Source organism: Leptonychotes weddellii, chromosome 4, assembly GCF_054177405.1.
Source record: "Leptonychotes weddellii isolate Sample4059 chromosome 4, ASM5417740v2, whole genome shotgun sequence".
NCBI lineage: Eukaryota > Metazoa > Chordata > Mammalia > Carnivora > Phocidae > Leptonychotes > Leptonychotes weddellii.
Genome location: NC_138372.1, coordinates 136,216,167 through 136,238,154, shown reverse-complemented (window position 1 = coordinate 136,238,154; position 21,988 = coordinate 136,216,167). Strand labels below are relative to the sequence as shown.

Below are 21,988 nucleotides of genomic sequence, written 5' to 3'. Positions count from 1 at the left end.
TGGTACAAATAATCAAATTTATGTCTGTGAAACTTCTGCTGGCCACATTTGTCACACCTGGTTCCATAGGGCATTTCATTGGTATTCAATGCAATACAGGACTGTCTTTTTATTTCCCTCTTTGAGGTTCTCATTATGATGGTTAATTTTATATGTCAGCCTGACTGGGCCACAAGGCACACAGACATTGGGTCAAACACTATTCTGGTTGTTTCTGAGAGGGTGTTTCTGGATGAGATTAGCATTCACATCAGTAGACTGAGTAACACAGATTGCCCTTCCTAATGTGGGGAGGTCTCCTCCAATCAGTTGAAGACCTGAATAAAATAAAAGATTGGGTAAGAGGGAACTACTTCTGCCTGCCCGATGAGCTGGAACACCAGTCTTTTTCTGCCTTCAACCTTGAACTGAAAAGCTGACTCTTCTTGGGTCTCAAGCCTTCTGACTAGTTGAGACTAGAACTGACACCATCAGCTCCCCTGCATCTCCAGCTTGCTGGCTGTAGATCTTGGGACTTCTCAGTCTCCATCATCACATGAGCTCTGTATCTGTATCTATATCTACATCTCCTATTGATTCTTTCTCTCTGGAGAACCTTGACTAATTCACCCACGTAGCAGGACTTCTTGAGCAGCAGAGGTCCAAACTCCACCCCAGACCAGAGTGAACATTAGATGAGTGCTTTAGCTTCTCTAAGCTGGATTTTTTTGGTTTTGCTTTTTAAAAAGAAATTTTTAAAATGCTTTTAAGAAACACAAATGCCTCACCTACTTCACAGAACTTTTGTGAGGATCAAGTGAAATAACAGATGTAAGCGTAGAAGATATGAACTGGAAGAAAAGGGTAATACCAGGATATGGGTAACTGTGTCCTGACCTTGGATTTGTGGCCTTTTGTCTAGCCCTGTGATTCTCACATCAGAACATTTTCATTTAGCAATTACATCTAAAATCTGTTGTGTTGTCACCTAAAATTAAATATTTTATTTCTAAATTAAGGTTCTTATTTAACTTCCTTCAATGCCTTCTCCAGTTCGGGACAAACCTCATCAGTGACAAACTTATTATGTGGTAAGATTTGAGAGGCAATTTTGCACGCCCCACCTCTGTCTGCCCAATTCATACTCCTTTGACAGAAATACTCCTTTGGGTTGAGATGTCATGTTACCAGGAGAGTCCATTTAGAAAGGAAATAACCACAGAAGAAGTTAATATCTTGGCATGGATCCATTCCCAGGTGCCTCCTTCAGAGTGGAGAGCAAAGGAATGAGACATGAGACAGTACAATTTAAGAGGAGGCAGAAGGAATGATGTTGGGATACTGTCTGGGGAGGACCAGCCTGGGTGGGACACAGCCTTGGGAAGTTGTACATAGTTAGACATCAGTAAAGGCAGGCGGGATAGGGTGGAGCATGTCCCCCTTAGGGGGGACAGGAAAGAGGACAGGGGCTAAGGAAAGGGGCCTGGAAGAAGTCAAGACAAGGTCAGAGTCCCAAAAGGGGGTGGGCACTAGGTTAACATTTTGCCAGTTGGATACTTGTGTGATGGCTGGCTCTGTTACTGTTTCTCCAGGCCTGAGACCAGATACTCTTATCAGCTGTCTCCTCCCTTGGCCTCTCCCACCTCCCTCGTGATCTCTCACTAAACCCTGCTCTTTTAATTTCCATGTCGCTTGGATCCTGCCTTCACATCTGGCTCCCAAAGATACAATTCTGCTGCTACAGGCCCTGAGGGTCACACCAAGACTGTGCTCCACCTTTCACCCTGGTTCCACCCTTGAGGGCTGTATCTCCCACTTCGAGAACCATCTCCCTCCGGTGTGGATGATCCCAACACTCCCTTTCCCTGGAGGCTTCCCATGGCTCCATAGTGCTGCACTGATTAATGAAACTCCTGACCCCCAACTCACGGACTCCTAACCTGCTCCTTATCTAAGGTCCTTCTTAGGAATAGCTGAAGCTCCTATAGTGAATTAGAGTTTATTGAAATATAATCATCAACTATCATCTGGCCGGTGCCCCCAATACTCAACTGAAACTGCTCAAAGATCACTAATGACTTTTATTGGTCATTATTGCCAAAGCACTTGAACACCTTTTGTTTATTGTCTCCGTGTCCTCTTGGCCATCTATGGCCCTCACTTTTGCCTGTGTCCCTGGTATGACTCCCCATGGCTTCTCCACAGCACTCCACAGTAGCTTTGGTCTGCTCAGCCCGCCTCTCCTCACCTTGGTAACTGCCCCCACCTCTCAAAGAGAGTGAGCACAGAATACAAATCTCTCTGCTCCCGGTAATTGGTCCTGAGATGGGTTACATGTCCCCAAATCAGGCCAGTTTTCCACCAGGACTTTCTAAATGAGACTGATTAAGGGTATGCCCAACCAGTATTTATTTTCTCATCCCTGAGTCCACAGGCCAGATGTGGCAAGGGTTGGCTCCAGGTGGGCTCCACAGGTGTCTTCATTCTCTCTGGACCAGTGGCTACTTAAGGCCTCCTCTTCTCAGGATAGAGCACAGGAATACAGAGCAAGCAGAAATATGGGATACCTCTTAAGGTCTTGGCCCAGAACTGTCACATTGTCACTATCCACATTTCCAAAGCAAGCCATGTGGCCAAACCTAGCATCACTGAGATGCTGCCTCTGGTGGGAGGAATTGCAATCATTTGGCAATTGGCTGGTGGGGGGAAGGAGGGAGGAGTTGGGGGTGAATAATACATATATCCCTGCATTGGGGGGGCATAAATACCTGGGAACAATAACCAATCTGTCACACTCTACCTTTCTGAACCCAGGCTCTAAGGACAGACACCAGGAGTTGCTGTGGCCATGTCCCCACCGTGTGAAGCTGACCTGAGGATGAAGCCCATACCCAGAAATCAAGTTCCTGGATCTAGTGGTCTGGCTCCATCCCTGCCTTCCCCGGTTTTAGTTATGAATTATTGAATTTTCCTTTGGTTTGGGATCCTGTTGCTCACGTGCCAAGAGGCCTAGTAAATGTATTCTCTTACTCTGAAGTGGTCCTTGTTGGCCTTGCGTTCTGCACTCAGCTCTCCTCTCTCTAGAAAGGGGGTCAGCAAACTATGGTTTGTGCCAGCCACCTGCTTTTGTAAATAAAGCTTTATTCGAACACAGCCACGTACTAATTTACATACTGTCTGTGGCTGCTTCTGCACTGTAACAGCAGAGTTGAATAGTTATGGTAGGAGACCATATGGTCCACAAAACCTATAATAGTTACTCTCTGGCCCTTTATAGAAAAGGTTTGCCTAGTCTGACTCCAAAAAATGGGGGCCATTGCTCTCCCTGGCTGGTCTCATGCACCTGCACACTGGTGGCTCCCAAATCTCCCTGGCCGCGGACTTCACCCCTGCATCTTAAGATAATTGTGCACATCCTTGTGCTTGTGCCGCACAAGCTCTTCAAATTCAATAAGTCTTCAACTCAAACTGAACTCACCCTCTCCCCCTAAACTGAATCCTCTTTCCTAGTCCCCATGTTGGTAAGTGGTGCTGCCTTAGCACACATTAGTGCAAACTGGAACACATCTTAGACTCTCTCTTCTCTCTCTCTCCCCTGCTTCACATCTCCCCTCCACCCCTTCTGTCTCCCTCCCCTGCCCCATCCACGGGTTGTGCTGGTTTTGCATGGAAACATTGCTGAAATCTCTGCACTCTCTAGCCTTTGCCATGTATCCTCACTTGAGCCATTGTAGGCTCTTAACTTGACTCTCCCTCTCTGGTGTTTTCCACCTAAACCACCACTGGCCTTCCAGCAGAGAGTCTTTTAAAGCACCAATCCTGTCCTGCTGTTCCCTTATGTAAACTTACTCAAAGGCTGCCATTAAGAGTCAAGTCCAACCTTGATAACCCAGCACACAAATCCTCTATTTCCTGGCCCTAATGGTCCTTCTGTCCTTACTCAGGTAAATCTCGTCCCAGCCGTGACTAATGTGGAAACATGCACACTATACTGTTTCTGGCCTCTGGCCTTGGTTTATGCTGTTCCTTCTGTCAGCCCTGCTCACTCCAACCTCCCTTCTGCAGTGGCTAACTCATCCTTGGGATTCGGAACACTCAGCACCCCCTTCTAGGTGGCCTTCGCAGGCTGCACTTGTCTTCCCAAGCTGAGCTGAGGACAACTATTTTGTTGTCTCCCGGCTCTCATGCTAAAGTTAACTTGAGTCTACCTGTTTACCTGCCTGTCTGCTCATGTCCGTGTCAGCCCCTGGGCACAGAGCCCGTGTTTCATTCATCCCTGTGCCTTTGGCTCCTGGCACCAAGTGTTTGGTGAACTGAGCTGAACTATAAAGTGTTTTTCACTCACATTACCTAGTACTGAATGTTTACAACAGTCTTTGAAACAAAATATTATTATTTCCAACTTCACGAATTGGGAAACTGAATCTCAGAGAATTTGCCCAAAGCCACGCAGCTGCTAAGGAGCAGAAGACTGAACCTAAATCCAGGTCTACCAATCTTGAACTTTTGGAAAGTTTGACCACAAAACCTTGCATTTTATTCTTAATCTTTTGTGTTAGTTATAAAATATATTACACTTATAAAAATTATGTCACATAGGACATAAATGTGTATCTTTCATAATAATAATAAAATAAATGCCCATGGAGTCCATCACTCAGTTTAGGAAGTAGAACATTGCCAATACCTTTGAACCACCATCCAAATTTTGTGTTTATCATCCCCTTGCTTTTCTTTAGATTTTCCTACATATGGATGCACAGTGTGTTGTCTGATTTTGCATGCTTTTGAATCACACTGTATATAATCTGTGGACTTGCTTTTTTTTTTTTTAAAGAATTTATTTATTTATTTGACAGAGAGAGACACAGTGAGAGAGGGAACACAAGCAGGGGGAGTGGGAGAGGGAGAAGCAGGCTTCCCGCGGAGCAAGGAGCCCGATATGGGACTCGATCCCAGGACCCTGGGATCATGACCTGAGCCGAAGGCAGACGCTTAACGACTGAGCCACCCAGGTGCCCTGGACTTGCTTTTTTAGCTCAATATCTTGTTTGTGGGATTCATCCATGTCAGTGTGGATACCGGATAGCTGTGGTATAGGCAATTTCATTGCTGTCTAGTAGTTTATTGTGTAAGAGTATCAAAGTTCACTTGCCCACTGTTTCTTCTGTTGATGGACACTTGAGGTGTCGCCATTTTTTGTTGGTTTGTTTTGCTTTTGCAAAGAGTGTTGTTATCCTTGTACATCTCTCCTGCTACCCATGTTTCTCTGGGGCATATACCTAAGAGTGAAATTCACAGAAGCACCTTTATCTTTACCAAATCATGTCAAACTATTTCCAGTGTCAATAGCATCAGCAGTGAAAAGGAGTTTCTGTTACTCCACATCCTTACCAAAATTTGTATGTGCCGTGATCTGAATGTTTGTGTCCCCCCAAAATTCATGTGTTAAAATCCAAACCTGCCTAAAGGTTGATGATATTAGTAGGTGAGGCCTTGGAAAGTGGAGCCTTCATAAATAAGATTAGTGCCTTATAAAAGAGGCTCCAGAGAGATCTCTAGCCCATAGGTGCTGGCTGTGAACGAGGAAAAGGGCCTTCCTGAATGTGACCATGCTGGTGCCTTGATCTTGGGGCTTCCCAGCCTCAAAACTGAGAGAAATGAATTTCTGTTGTTTATAAGCTGTCCAGTTGTTAGTATTTTGGTATAGCAGCCCAAATGAACTGAAACAATACAAAAATTTAAAAAAAATTTTTTTTGCCAACCACGTAGGTATAAATGGATTCTCATTAGGCTTTTTAATTTGCATTTTCCTAATTATTGGTGAGACAGAAGCATTTCATATGTTTATCAGCCATTTATACTTTATCTTATGAAATATGCCTGTTTATGTTTTTGCCCTTTTTTCTGCTGGGTTATCTGGCATTTTCTTATTGACCTATCGGAGTTATTTACATATTCTGGATGTGAACCTTTGTCGGTTATATGTCGTGACAAATAATGTTCTCACTTTGTGACTTATCTTTTTATATTTTATGGTCTATTGATATATGAAGGTTCTTAATTTTATTGCAATTGTGTGTTATCAATCTTATCCTCTGTGGTTTATATTTTTGTGTGTATTTGTTTGTTTAAAGAATTCTTCCCTCTCCCACGGTCGTAAGTAGTAAATGATAGCACTTAATGAGTACTTTCTATGTTTCAGTACCCATCAGCTCCATTTTACAGATGATGAATGCAAAGCACAGAGAAATTAAGCAACTTGATCAAAATCACACAGCCAATCTGCAGTGGAGTCAGGATTTAGCTTCAAATGATGTGGCACCAGAACAGAATTCCTTGAATTAACTGAGGAACAGACCTCCACCATTTCAGTGCTCAAAACAGGCAGTTGATCGAAGGCTTTTGGTGTCCTATAAAGTGAACAGGATATCCCCGGAAGAAAACCCGCAAGAGGTAGAGGCCGTCATAAAGCCCTGAACAGCCTCCAGCAACTCCTACTCTGCTGGGACCAAAATAGCTCACACAACATTCCTGCCGCCTCCTTGTGAACTGAGTAGAAAGGAACATTGGTCACGAATTCTTTGTTCCAACCACCCCCACGCACTAGGACAACCACAGCAACGGCAGTGGCATCTTGGACTCTGGAGAACAGCATGTCACAAGCTACACATCACACTTCTTCTGTACCAAGTGCTGTCTTCCTCCAAAATTAGACGTCTTTTAAACAAATGCAAAGAAACAGAAAATGATCTTTTTAATTAAAAAAATAAAGTGGGAGTAATTTGAGTGTAGCAGCGTAGGGGGGCCAGATCATAAAGTATCTCATATGCCAAGCTTAAAAAGTATGAACTTTATTGTGTCAATGGGGAGGTTCGGTAGCATTTGAAACAGGAAAGTGACACGATCCATTTATTATCTTGCTTGTTAGAGACAGTATGACTAGTTACAATCTGGCTGATAGAATATACTGAGGAGTGGTTGTGCCAGGCTCTGCTGATAGTACCCTCCCACCCCATCCTGGCTTCTTCCTTGCTGATAGAGCTCCACTCCCACTCTGAAGGCTGGAAATGCCTGAGAGTCACTTTCCCAGCTTCCTTTTGCACGTAGAGCATGGATGGGCGTGTGACCCAGTCCTGGCTAAAGGGACATGAAAGGGAGTCTGCTGGGGGAATCTGAAAAAAGTTTTCCTCTAATCAAAAGATGCATAAGAAGAAATGCCTCTTGGGCGCCAGGGTGGCTCAGTCTATTAAACATCTATCTGCCTTTCGACTCAGGTCATGATCTCAGGGTCCTGGGATCGAGCCCCGCATTGGGCTCCCTGTTCAGCGGAGAGCCTGCTTCTCCCTCTCCCTCTGGTGCTCCCCCTGCTTGTGCTCTCTCTCTCTCTCTGTCAAATAAATAAATAAAATCTTTAAAAAAAGAAGATATGCCTCGTTTTTGTTTTTCTTTTTTTTTCCTAGATGTGGTCCTGTTTGCATGTAATGCCTGGAGCTGCCACCATGAAAAGGGAAAAGCCTGATATATCCGGGATGGTACAGCAGAAGGATGGAAGTGATGATATCATTGAGCCATACAGAACAAAATTTCCTCCGGGGATAATAGATGCTTGTTGTCTAAGCCACTTTTACTAGGGTATTCCGTTACTGGTACCCTAAAGCAGCTCAACTGAAGGAAGCATTAATAAAGTCACCAACACAAGTTAATGTGATATTATAGAAGATATAAAAAATAGACACTTTTTCCTTCAGATATTTATTTGAAATAAGTGAGCCTCTTAAAATTGCGTACAGTTAGCTACCCTATTAACTGTTCATTGAGCATTTTGGGTGGTGCTCAAGCAAGAAACCACACAGCTTCCCAGATGACATGTCTTGTTATTTCTTTACCTAAAATGATATTTTTCTCATTTCCTTCTCTCATTTGCACACATCCCCTAATAAACACTGAAAATTTTCTCCCAGTTTTTCACTAGGCAGCAATTCTCTTTCCTTGAAGGTCTCTCTGTAATGAAGTCATGGCAGTCAAAATACATTATGTAAGAAGAATCTCAGCATTGTGTAAACAAAAGAATTGCAAGTGCCAGGGCTTCAGGCAACGATATAGAATCACAAGATTCTCAAGGTCAGTGATACCTTACAAGTCATTTGTCTAGTAACAGTAGAATTTGAATACAGACAAAACCAAAACATCTAGTTAGAGTTCTTTAAGACCATTAACAATTATCTCCCATTCTAAATTCTTAAATCCAGCAGCTGGCAACATTTCAGCAATTCCTTCTGGTTCCATCTGAAGTAAACCCCATTTCTGAAGGAAACTTTGGGGTCCTCCAGCTACCACCAGGAGATTCCTTCCTTCATTGCGGAAATATTTACTAAGATCTATCAGTTGTTGATACTGAGATTTAATCGATCCAACCTTCATTCTCGTGTTGCTTATGATATTTTCGGGAACTCGTGACTTTTCCATATGCAAACAACTTTGAAAGTTCAAGTGAGAAACACTGGAAGTGTGATAGAGAGCTGGAACTGCCAGGTACAGACGGGGTGAAGGGGGCTGCTTTGGGCTAGACGGAGGGGCTTCTCTCCCATTCACTTCAGTGCGTCCTGACCGAGCGCTCGCTGGGGCTGGAAGCGCCTTTGGAGACACCTCCTTCTCGCCCCAGCAGGTGCGGCCACCCGCGCGCACGGGGATCCGCCCTGGGCGGTCTGGCCAGCGAGGACGCCGAGCGCCCAGGCCCCGCGGCCCCGAGGATGCGCCGCGAGCCGGGCCGCCCCGAGAGGCCGCAGACGGCGGCGGTCCCCACGGGCACCTGGCGCCCGAGGACCGAGGCCGCGGGGGCGGGCGGGCGGGCGGAAGCCGCACCTGCCGCCGCGCGGGGGCGGGAGCCAGGTGCCCGCGGCGCGCCCGCCATCCCGGGCGCCGAGCAGGAAGTGGCCTCGGCGCGGCCCGGGCGCGGCCTCGGCAGGGCGCGCCTCCTCCGCGGCGCCTGGCGGAGCTGCGGGGCCGGGAGGCAGCCGGAGGCCGAGCCCGAGCCCGAGCCCGAGCCCGAGCGCCGGGAACGAGCCCCAATGGCCGCCGCCTCGGCTGCGGTGGACGAGCTGTCCCGGAACTTCACGTACTGGGCGCTGGGCGCCAGCAACGGCTCCCTGTCGGGCGCGTGGTACCGCAGCAACCAGGTAAGGGGCCGGCAGCCCCAGTCGCCCGGTGGGGACACGGGCGGGGCCGCGGCGCCTCCTGCTCCTCGGCCGCGCGCCTGCCAGCTCTCAGACGCCGGGAAGAGCTGACGTGATGTTTCCACACGTTCACTGAAGTACCCCTCCTGTGGGAGAGCGCGGGGGCCCCCCCTCCCCCGGCCTCACTCTCCGCCGCATCAGTCCCTGGGAGTGGGGTGCTTAGGTCTGCGGCTCCGACCTCTGCGGGGTCATTCCGGGGCCTCTTGGTCCCGAACATTCCCGCCTCTCCAGCCTGAATCCGCCCGCTCCCGGAAGGATTCTAGGAGTGTGGGGTGACTGCCCTCCACCCATATTCAGTTCCCCTCCATCCCGATCATTTTACAGTGAAAAATAAATGACACCCCATTCTCAGAAGCAGGGAACTCATTAAGGGCTTCCAAATGTCCCCTCCGCGCAGATGCTCTGCGCGCGCGTGTGTCCCCGCTGGCTCAGCATGGCGCTTCCATTTCCGTGCGAAGAACACCCATATTCTTGCGTTGCGATTGCATGACTCTCTCCTTCTGTCTCACCGGTCCTCTGGGGGAACATTGTCAGCCTAAACAATGCCAGTTTGTGCTGGAGATATACATTGAAGAAGATCAGAGGGGAGTGGAGCTGCCCATTTATTTTTGTCTTGGTTTAAGATAGAAAAACAGCCCTGGCAAGCCCTTCCTCTGGGCCCATTTATATTCTTTCAAGTGGGAGCAAGAGATCTTGACGTAGTGGATCCCGGGCTTCCTCCTGGGTTCATTAAGTGTGTTACTTTTTTCTTGCTCTTTAACAAATCCGTGGGCCTTCTTAGTTTGCAACAATATAATCAAAGTATTTGTTACTGTTGGCTACATCGTTTTTTAACCAATAATCAAAGGTCTAGAATTCCTCTAAGAACACTTGAAAAGTGTTTTGAATGTTAATTTATAAAATATTGAAATTTTGTTTTCAGAAATTTAACACAGAAAATTTATATAAAGACAGGATAAGCATGTTCACCTTATTCGTTTTCAACAAAGGAGAGGGTATTGCTTGAAGTCTGTCTCACCACAAAACGTACTAAAGTAGGAAAAATGAGGGGACTCAGAGCCTCTTGGTCACTGTTTTTTAACTCTTCCAGTTCTTCCTTCACAGCAGTTACAAAGAAAAAAAATGCTTTTTTATGGAAAGATCTTTGAGTCTATCTCTTAAATTATGCTTACGCTAGTATATATTATAAACATGCTATAATGTGCTTCTGCTAGAGGTACTCCCAGTAAAGGTTTAAGAATGAACTTTTTTCTTTTGGTAAAGAAATTAGAGGGTTAGTAGTTGTGACCTACAATGGCATCATCCAAAACAGGAAAAAACATTGTTCTCAGAGTTGAAACTCCTGTAGTCAGTTTTCCTTGATGTTTCCTGGAATTCAAGATTGTCTTGGCTCTCTAACAGCAAAACAGATTACCACGTGACATAAATATGGGGACCTAACTTGATGTTTGCAAGGCCTAACTTACCTTTGACAGTATATATTTGTACAGATTTAAAAGGGTGTATCCAGGATATGCTAATTGAAATTACTCAACTGACATCCAAACTATACCTAGTTTGAGGTAAGGTTGTATCAACTTTTCCCAATATTGTACAAATTTAGGCCATCTTATAAGACTTAGAAGAGTGTGAAAATTGATTTTTTGAAATTAATTCAGCAAACATTTTATTGAGTGCCTCTAGTGCGGGCCAGGCCAACAAAAATAAAATGGAGTCTAATTTTTTTTTTTTTTCTTTTCTTTCTTGACACAGCCAAATGTAGATGACTAAAAATGGGAGTGGCTCCCGAAAAACAAAAATGTGAGATCTCAGTTTAGGACTCTCACACTCAAAATTAGCCTTGGTTGCTGAGTAGTCATGGTTTAATCAGTTTTTATCACAACTGAACTATTTGATGACAGTAGCCCAGCTCTCTGCGTCTTTCCAAGTGATAATCATCAGACTGATAAATTAACCTTATTCCTAGAGAAAGACCAACACTTTCACATAACAGATGAATATTTAACAGTGGTCTCTTAGAAGCAATGTTTTCCAAGGCAAAAATGTGAGTGCTTCTAGAGGAGGAAATCCTAAAGCGGGTAGAAGGTAGTAGTTCAGTGGGGAAAATGTTTTGGGAAGCCAGAGAAGTGAGGTCTTTGCTCCTTTTTGTCACTCAAGAGTCTGCCTCTGAAAGTACAGATGTGGTGGAGTTCGGTAAACGTGTTTTCTTAATGTTTGATCCACAAGTTTTCAGTATAAAAGGGTAATATTTCTGAGACAATTATTGAGCCCCCTACTTTGTACAAAACACGTGAACCTATTCACCCTTTCCTCCAGGAGTGTTATTAGGTGCTAGGGGAAATGAGCTATACTCCAAAACAAGAAAGTATGTTTTAAGTGTCATGTGAGTGATATAAAGTCCTGTGGAAATTCGGAGCAAGGTGGCTTTGTGCAGGGGCCATCAGGGATGTTTTGTGAAAAGGTGGTATTTCAGCTGGGCACTTACGGATGGGCAGAGTTTCACTGATGGGAGTGCACAGGTGGAAGGGATTCCAAGAGAGGGAAAGTCTGGAGACCAAGGACAGCCCATGGCCTGGGCAGGTGACTTTCTGACTATTTTTATACCTGATGTAGTAATCGGTGGCCATTCTGGTTGCAGGGGAGGACAGAGACTGTAAGGTGGAAATATAATTTGGGGTCTTAAATATAGTCATGGATTGCCTGGAAGGACTGGTTAAGAAGTTTGAACTTTATCTTGTTGGCAATGGGGAGCCCTTGAAGGTTGTTTTTTTGTTTGTTGTTGTTGTTGTTGTTGTTTTAGCAAGGAATATGAGAATCAAAGCAAATTAAAGAAATTTAACTTAGGGTTAACAGTGTTGATGCAGAGGCCTCAAATTGGCTAAATCCAGCCCACAGATGTGTCTTGTTTGACCTGCAAAGAGGCTTAAAAAAATGTTTAATACATTGCCAGCATTTAAAAGCAAGTAGATTATATATAAAGTTTCAAGTTTCGGTGATCTCTTTAAATGTTCAAAGTTCTAGCAGCACTTGGCCTTTTCTCCCACGTGGTAACTGTGAGCAGAAGTTCACAGTTTATGACAGCTGTGCTCCCCACCTAAGCCCCTCCCTTTACTCTCATCTCTTTTACATACTGGCCCCTGTAGGCACTTAATTTGCAACCAGTGTTAGAGGCTATAGTCTAGTCTCTGCTGTGAACTAGAGTGTCCTTAGGCTTCAGTTTCCTCTCCAGGAAAATGAGGGTTGGAATAAAAGATCTTCAGTCTCCCTTTTGCTATCTGATTGATGAAATAGTGCCAAACCAGCAAGGTTATGGAGGGAATCGACAGGAAAGGATGAACGTGGGAAGTATTGTAAAGGAGGGGTTTTGTCCCTGGTTCGTAAAGTTTAAGCATATTGCTAAGTATCTAAATTCACAAGGACATTGTCAAAAAGGTTTATTCTGCATAGGGTGAAATGAAAATTCAGAATTTTTTATGTCCTTTATTTGAATTTTTGATTTTCAATGGCTTGAATGTTTAAAGTCAACATATTTAAAGGAAAATTGATAGAACTTGGCCAGGAAGAGGCAAAGCCAAGAGACTGACATTTGTTATGCATTTACTATGTGACACTTTATAGCTATTATCTCAATGGAGGCCCCAACAACAACCTCGTAAGGTACATATTAGCTTCACTGTTCATGTAAGGAAACCTCTAAATAACTTGCCCCAAGATCTTACAGCAAGTAGGTTTAACTACACAGCTATCCTTTTTCCTTGCCTGAAGGCCATTGCTTAGAAACTATGGCTTGAAAAGAAGTGGTAGTGAGAGGCAACGTGAGGAGGGGAATGAATATGGCTTATTTCATTGCACTAAAGAAAAATTGCTTTGAGTTTTATATCACCCTTTTATTGATTTTTGCTTTGATACCATCTATTTCTTTTTTGTTGGTAGCTGCATCTGTCTGTCTCTTAAAGAAAGAAAAGTGCCAAAATTTCCAAATAACCGAAGTGCTGGGTAGAGGTTGCTGGTCCTTTCCTTTTCATTCCCAAGAAAAAAAATCCTTTTTTTTTTGTTTTATTTATGCTTATTGATTTTTTTTTGCATCCCTTATATGTCCAACATGGCATTTTCCTATTACCAGATTTTCTACAAGATATATGTATGAGGCAGCAAGAGGAAGAAACAGATTACCTCAAGGCAACTATATCAAAGCTTTTGTGAAAACAAAATAAATCATCATCATCACCATCATCATCATCATCATCATCCCATGGTTTTTGTTAGAGGAAAAAAGTCTTAATGCTCCTGTGAGTTTGGCAGACAAGATGTTTGCATTTCATTCTACCTGATCTCCTCCTTATGGCTTGATTTATACTAACTAGTTATAATATTTGTATTGATGCAATCAGCAAATTCAGGCTAACATTGCCATTTGACAGGTTGAAATGGCTCCATTTCTTCAAAAATCATTTTTACAAGAAAGAAAAGGGAGAGGATGGAGAAGTTGTAAATTAAGAGACCTAAAAAACCTATCTGGAAAAAAAAAAACCCTTCAACTATAGTGTTGAAGGATGTGCACTTGGGTGATGAAACTACAAGGAAAGGCAAGAAAATTATTACAATAAAGTCAGGCCAGTGGTTCCTTGTGGGAGGGGGGCTGGTGTGATGAGATGGGCAAAGGGAGGGCTTTGGGTGGGCGCCCCATTTCTTTCGGCATCTTGATCTGGATTGTGTTATAAGGGTGTTTGCCTTCTAATAATTCATTTTAGTAATTTATTCATCTGTATCATTCTCTTTGAAGTTGTCTGTATCTATTATGTTCTATAATTTTTTTAAGTTTTAAAAATATTATTGGCATTGCAATAACTGTTCAACTTGCATGTTTTACCCAGGTGGATAATGGTATATACCATATTCACCTTGTGGGAAGTGGTATGCCATATTCACTTTGCTTAAACAAGCGATTGAGAATTACTTAAATAATTCCTTTTTAAAAATGATGATGACTGTTCAAGTTGGCATTTGAGAGCTTACCGTGGAAAGGATGATGTTCCCCTAAGCTATCCTTTTTGTTTTTGTATAGTGCATTTTTAAAAGCTGAGTCTTTTTACCAGAGATGTTGGCAAGTCTCTTAATTTCTCCAAATATTGGCTTTCTCTATTGAAATGGTAATAATAATAATACATACCTTGCAGGGTTGTTGTAGGAATAGGATAAGGTGATGTATGTCCGAAACTTAGCAAAGTGCCAGACACATAGAAAGTACTCGAATAAATACTAGCTATTATTACTAGTAGTATTACAGTCAACCTATTTTATAGGAAATGTCATAAAATAATATTTCTGATGATTCATAATTATTGGACTTAGCTCATTGCAAATGGAAATAAGAGAAATCGTGTCAGATGTTTGATGTTAACCTTTCCTTTTTTAATCTAAAACTGCTGATTTCTCTGTATCTAGCGCCTTTCTCACTCCCTTTGATGTTTGGCTCCCCATCACTCTGCAAACATATTCACATTCCAGAGCACTTCCTAATTGCAGTACTTTCCTCATTGGAACACTTGTTAGTGCTAAGGGAAGGATTCCTCCTACGTCTTCTGCCACTTGCCAACTCCTGGGCTGGGGGGATGGGTGTGCAGAACTGGGAACAGTGATAGAGGGGTTAGGTGGCAGTAGTGTGATCCTATTACCAGACTCTGATTGTAGTTCAACCAGCAAGACAAGCACTCCCAGCCTGGGAAGGGCTCAGGCGCCGTTAATGTTGAGATTTCCATGGGGGCATTTATGTTAGCTTGGGTTTGCCTGTTTGTTTTTTCCTAAAGGTCCAGTATTACTCTATTCAGTTTACACCTTTTTATAACTCATCTTCCACTGTGTTCCAGATAAACTTACATTTTCCATAAAGTCAGAGCTCACCGCCTGCCCCCTCCCCCCGCCCCCCGCCCCCAGTCCGTCCTGGTTCACCGGAATGCCCTGATTGCCTGGCGGCTGGCAGATAACACTCCACTTCCCCTCACATGGTTCTTAGCATGTGCTTTCTCTTGTCACTTGCCCTGCCCTTGGTCATTCTTCAGATGGCCTCCTGTCATCTTTGGCACACGTTGGAGGTGTGGACTGTCCCCTTTTGTAAATACAAGCTAACATATGCTTAGTCCCGAGCGCCACACCTCACCAAAGATTGTGTTTGGCCTGGCCAGACTCCTTCAGAGACCCTGGCCTTGACAGGTCCTCCCAAGGTCTGCCTCCAAGGATTGTCCTGCTGCCTGCCTGCAGCCTCAGCACAGGTTTCTGAAATCCCCCACACCTCCTTCTTTGTACCTCTCCAGTTGGTTTCTTCTTGGAGTAATTTGGATCACTGGCCAAACTAAGTTTGCTGTAGGAATCTGTCTCTCTTCTAGCTTAACTTGGTTTCCCTAACCAAGAATGCTTTGTAATTAAGAGGCATTAGTTTGCAGGCAACTGGGTGGCTCAGTCGGTTAAGCGTCTGCCTTTGGCTCATGTCCTGATCCCGGGGTCCTGGGATCGAGCCCCGCGTCGGGCTCCCTACCGGGAGCCTGCTTCTCCCTCTCTGTCTGCCTGCCACTCCCCCTGCTTGTGCTCTCCCTCTCTCTGTCAAATAAATAAATAAAATCTTTTTAAAAAATAAAAGAGGCATTAGTTGGCAAGTCACAGAAAACCTAACACTAACTGGCTTAAATAATCAGCTTAACGTGAAAGTCCAAGAGAACTCTGGGTTCAACTAAGGCTTGATCCCGGGGCTCTAACAACATGGCGAAGGCTCAGATCTCACTGTCCTCTTCCTTAGAGTTTGTTGGTTCCACTTTTAGCAGACTCGCCCCACTAGCCTACATTCTTCCTTCCACTTCCGGGAGAAGAAGCTTGACTCTCTCAACCAATGAAAATAAATGGGCTTCAGCCTGACTGGATGAGGTTAGGTTCGTGGACTTTCCCATACCAGTCACCAAGGGCAGAGTTACTGGACTTGGCATCCCCAAAGAACATGGGCACTTTTAGGAAGGGCTAGCTGAAAGAGAGGTCCTGTAACCAAGAGAAGGGGATACTGTGTGGCCCTAACAACAATGTCCTCCTATGGATTGTTGTCGACTTGGGCAACTCTCAAACTAACACCCTTCTCAGCTCATTTAGGGCCTTCCTTTTCTGTATCCTGCTTCACATGAGCAGCCCTAAAAAGTTGCCCCCTATTTAGCCTGCCTGCCTTTGTGGGTGAGACCTGAACAGGATAATCTCCTTAAAAGCTCAGGTTATAGGATCAACTTCTGAAATATTTGTATTACCCTTATGCCAAGTAAGTGGTGACTTATTTCTAAATTCTAAACTTAGCCCCTCAGACATCACCCCCCCCCAAAAAAATCTACAAAGAGCCCCTGTCTTTCCTACTGATGGCAAAGTCAAAGGGAATCATCTGGCAAAGGTAGTATCCCTTGCTTAGTCTCTTTCTTATCTCTACCTGCTTAGAAATTTCTTTACCATCAACAGTCACCTCTTCAGTAAGTTGGAAACTCCTAAAAGTTTAGTGGATTTAGGTGGAAAAGGTATGGTATATGAGTGCAATACTATATGGAATCCTAGAAGCCATGGTAGCATTTCCAATATCTCATTCCAGTTTGAGGTGAATCCTGTGAATTCGGGGTGGGGGGTCCTTTATGTTTCCTTCAGCCTCTGGATTTGCAAATCTCTGATTGTTCCAGGGATGTTAGGGACATAGCTGCACTGTCTTCCCTGTTGTCACAGCCCATATTAAGCTTGGTCAGCAAAGCAACAAATGAGGGCCTAAAATGCCATCAACATTCTATACAATAAAAATCACAAGCAGAAAGCCCTTCTTAACAGAGCAGTGTTAGACAGCGATGTCCAAGAAATCAGAAAACGTGGATTGTGTCCTCAAAATGTAGCTATATATATGTGATATACATATTGTATGTGTGTGTGTGAGAGAGAGAGAGAAAGAGAGAGAGAGGGACAGGGAGGGAGAGAGAATGTTTTATAATTACTTGATAAACCACGTTTGAAGGACTGCTGTGAAGCTGCCCTCGCCTATATTATCTGATAGACTATTTACATTAAGCTTCCAGACTAACAGAGTACAGGTATGTAATGGCAAATAAGAGCACCAAAGCAGAAGGGGAAACTGTAATATACCTTTGGATGTGGCTGTCTGAGTCACAGCAGTGGAGAAATGAGTGGTCCTTTGTGGGCAGGGTACAAGCAGACCTCATGCTATAAGCACCTGCTCCAGCCATAAAGTTGAGAATAATCGTGAGCTACATGTAAAGTGTTGTATTAATCTTTTGAACTACATTTGCAGACCTAAATCAGAGTCACCATCATTGGCCAGGAAGGAGGAGCTTGGGGATAGGGGAAATCATTTGGGCTATGAGGAGTGGCCCTTTGGAGGCAATGAAGAGTGCAAGTCACAATGCCTAAGAGGTGTAGAACACTTGAACTTGATTCCTGCTTTGCTGTCAGAAAGATCTGGTCTGGTGGGTGGCAAGATTCTCTGGCAGAAGTCTGTCAGAGAGCAGCAACGTCATTATCCCTCCCTCATACTCAGGCAGAAACTCACCCAGTGGCTGATGCCTGACATACTCGATAGAGTTTAATCTTCAGGGGGATGGAGCCAACCAAACACAGAGTTCAAGGCAGGCATTGCTCTTCAGAAGGACAGATACCCCCAGAAACCCAGGCAGGTGTGAGGGAAGGACTTATAGCTACAAGAGCTCTCAGGTTCCCAGCTTTAGGAGAGGAAGCCTCTTCCAAAGCCTGGGCTGGCCCTGCAAAAGGCAGACTGAAATCCTGCTTCTTTGAAAACAAGGGATTACAGAGTTTTTAAATTATTATGAATATGATCTTGCAAAATTTGAAAGTTATGGACCTTAGATCTGTCTGGATGGAAACAATAGCATTCTTTGTGTTCAGCATGTCTGCCCTTGTTTCAAAGATTCCCTTCACAACCTTCTATGGGGTTGATTTGTTTTATAATAGAACCAAGTTTGAAGACTTCCTGGACCAGTATCTCATCTTTCTTGACAATTGTTGCTCTCCTTTTCACAAAGTGTTAAAAGCCCCCAAAGGATGTGTTGTTAAATATGTTACTTTTCCCATAAACTTTTTTTCTACTGAAACTTAGATTTCTCAAAGGCAAAAAACATGGTGGCTTCTTGGTAAGCTTAGTAAGGTTTATCCTTAATGGAGTTCGGTTTATAAAAATAATGAATGTACAATTATGTAAGTCAATGTGTTCCCAAGTAAAAGACAAAATGTAATAGTTCTTAATTGTATGGGAAGGCAATATGTTCGGCTTTTTCTGCCTAGGTTTTAAGGTTGATTACAAATTGGCATGGAACCGCTTGTAAGAATAGCAATGATATACTGTGTTATGTAACCCAGATCTAGTCTGTTGGCTTTAAATCACCAGATTTGGATCCAGTGTCATGAGATTTTCTCAGGGTGGAAAGGTAATAACCTTATAGCATACAACAACCGAGATAACAAATTAAAAATCTGTCATGCCTGAACATTATTCTTTTTTCCACATATGATATTATGGTTTTAACGCAGTTTGGCTTAGTATTGCAGACAAATCTGCAAGGGCAAAGGAAATTAGTGGTAGGAATAGTCCAACCCATTCAGTAATCCAAAAAGCATTACATGTTTCACGTTGTCTCCAATGTTTACCACGATGAATATGAATATTGTTTCTTCATGGCCCACTTGTAATTAACTCTCCCATTGTCCCTACTTCTTTGAACTCCTGAAGTCGTCTCCTAAATGGTTTTCCTGTTCTCTGGTCTTGCTCCTTGCCAGTCCATCCTCCACACTACAGCCAGGATGAGTCTGCTTCAAAGTCAAATCTGCATCTGTCCTCTAGTTTAGAGTCTTTTGTGCCACCTACAGATTCATGGCAGATAGCGGCTCCTGCCTGCTTCTCCAGTCCAGCTCTCCTGGCATCTTCTGCTTGAAGGCCCTTCAGGTATCCTGTTGACTGCAGATATGATTAAGTTAAAGTTCTTGAGGGCGCCTGGGTGGCTCAGTTGGTTAAGCGACTGCCTTCGGCTCAGGTCATGATCCTGGAGTCCCGGGATCGAGTCCCGCATCGGGCTTCCTGCTCGGCAGGGGGTCTGCTTCTCCCTCTGACCTTCCCCCTTCTCATGTGCTCTCTCTCATTCTCTCTCTCTCAAATAAATAAATAAAATCTTAAAAAAAAAAAAAAGTTAAAGTTCTTGAGATAGGAAGACTATCCTTGATTATTTGGATGGACCCCAAATGCCACCTTAATATAAGAGGGAGGCACAGGGAGATTTCATACAAAAAAGAGACGGTGATGTGGCCATAGAGATAGAGATTAGAGTGATAGAACCATAAACCAACGATATGCCCGCAGCCACCAGAAAATGGGAAAGGCAAGAAATGAATTCTTCTCTAGAGCCTTCAGAGGGAATGTAGCTCTGCCATCTTGATTTCAGCCCAGTGAAATTGATTCTGGGTTTCTCGTCTGCCGAACTGTGAAAGAATACATTCCTGTTGTTTTAAGCCACCAAGTTTGTGGTAATTTGTCATCGCAGCCACTCCTGTAGCTAATATACTCTCCAAGCTAGGTCGATTCGCACTCTCTGTCCCTTCTGTTCCCATGGGTTCTGTAAAGCATCTACCTCTATTACAGATTTAGCAGGTGGCCTTAGTCTGTTATCAGTTGCTTTTTCTACTTCTTCTGAGCTCCTCAAGGGTACTTTGCATCCTCAGTTCCTGACATAGAACCTAATATTTGGCAGTTGAGGAATAAATACCAAATGGATGCATGACTGAATGAATAGCATCTGCTGTGACCATCCTTGAGATGTCTCTGCCATACTTACTTTTTTTCTCTCTGACCCCTTGCATTTCGTGTCCTTTTCCTCCACTTTGTGTGTTTCTCCTAAGCAGTGTCTGCACGTGGTTTTAAGTTGTGCAGTCGTTTTATTTTCCCCCTTAATATCTTTCCTTGGTTCAACCGGCTTGCTTTATATTTCTTGCTTTTCTTGTCATCTCCTCTTTTAACTCTTTTTAAGTGAATCCATATTCCCTTTAACTTCATTGAGTCTGTAAAGCAGTGGTTTTTTAACTTCTTAGTTTGAAAAATTTCCAACTCATATAAAGTGAGGAAGAGTAGAACAATGAACACCACATGTCCTTCACCTGGAGATTCACCAGTTGTGAACACTGTGAAACATTTGTTTGTTCTCTCTCTCTGTATGTTTTTTTTTTTTTTACTTTATATTGTAATATGCCATTTCAAAGTAAGTTGTATACACTATGAGTCTTCACTCCTAATACTTAAATATTATGAAGTATTACTAAGAATTTGGATGTCCTCCTGTTCCTTCCTAATTGTTCTGGAGGGGAGGTAATTGTCTACCAGTTTACAAGGTGCAAATGCAAAACAATAAGCTCATTCCTAAGAGTTTCCTGTGACATGGGGTGAACTGAACATCCATTTCTCAGACATTTCATCCCCTTGCAGATTGAGGCTCTTACGGTCATTCCCACAGGGACTAGTTGACCTAAATCACCCAAGCTGTGGTATTTCCAGCACTAAAAACTAAATCTGTCACTTGCGTGTTCAGGCATATTTTACTGCCTGGAATAGGAGACATAGCATTATTCCAGTTGCAAGGTGAATATGACTATTATAGCATTCAAAACTAGCTCTGAATCTATGGTTCTTTGGAACCACACACTAGCTCCACTGGGGTCTGATTCTGAATTTATGTTTTGAAGGCAGAGCCAGGAATATGTTTGAGTTCAAAGTCAGAACCAGGACATACTATGACCAACTCCACACACCCGTGTTATATCCCACCTCCATCTGGCCAAACCACCCCCACCCCACCCATGGATTATAGGTCAGTAACTTTATGCAAAATATCTAAAGAACACTCTTGGCACAAAAGGTAGGATAGAAGATTGTTATTCCAAATAAAACAAAAACATCCTTGATACTTGTCAGTGCTGATATTTTGAATCTCATTCCAGATAAATTGTTTGCTGTGGCTCCCACCATCTGTTTGCCAAGACATCCTGGAAAAGTCAGGAATTAAGCTACAGTGGTGACAAGAGAGAGCACTGAACAAATTAAGGGCATCTTTCTGTGTGTCCGGCCTGTACTTCTAACTGCATTATTGAGCGGTGGAGCAACCTTTCCTTTCGATTATTATCTTTGCTTTATTTGACTTGTGCTGAGAAAAAGAAACAGATTTTGCAATTTTAAAATTGTAGTAAATTGACAATGACTAGCCAGAAGGTTACTGATTGCAGTCGGCGAAGACATAGTGGTTCAGACATGAGCTGGGTGGCTTGGGGCCAAAATTTGCCTGATTCTAGCTATGTGACTTTGCACAAGCCCCTCTGTTCTCTTTCCTGAGCAGTCTCCAAACCAACAAGGGGAGAAAGGGGGTGGGGGAAGGAGAGGAGATCTAAACTCCCACTAATTCTAAAATGCTAGAAAACAGAGAACACTCTGGGTAAAGTAATGATGTAAACAAGACAGCTTTAATTTAAATGGCAGTTTATAAGGGTCTGCTCACTGTATGCAAATGATACTCTTGATTGCAGATGAGGATTTTGTAGTCATTAAAGCACATTTACCAGAGCCTCTAATTGGAAACAGCATTTAATATTGGTTACTTCAAGTTACTGTATGTTCTTGAAGGTAATTAAACCACCTTCTTTTAAAAACACTGCAAATTTGAAAATGAACTATTGGGACTTCATCAAGATAAAAAGCTTTTGCA

The 21,988-nt window shown here is 43.5% G+C and overlaps 1 protein-coding gene across 1 annotated transcript in view; it reads left to right on the top strand.

Moving 5' to 3' along the window:
* The first annotated feature begins 8,698 nt into the window (after positions 1–8,698).
* Positions 8,699–21,988, top strand: part of NIPAL2 (NIPA like domain containing 2) — a 65,194-nt gene continuing 51,904 nt past the window's right edge. The window contains exon 1 of the mRNA XM_081817133.1: positions 8,699–9,158. Within this exon, the coding sequence (XP_081673259.1) occupies positions 8,733–9,158 (426 nt within the window). The 5' untranslated portion in view covers positions 8,699–8,732. The remainder of the gene's footprint in view (positions 9,159–21,988) is intronic.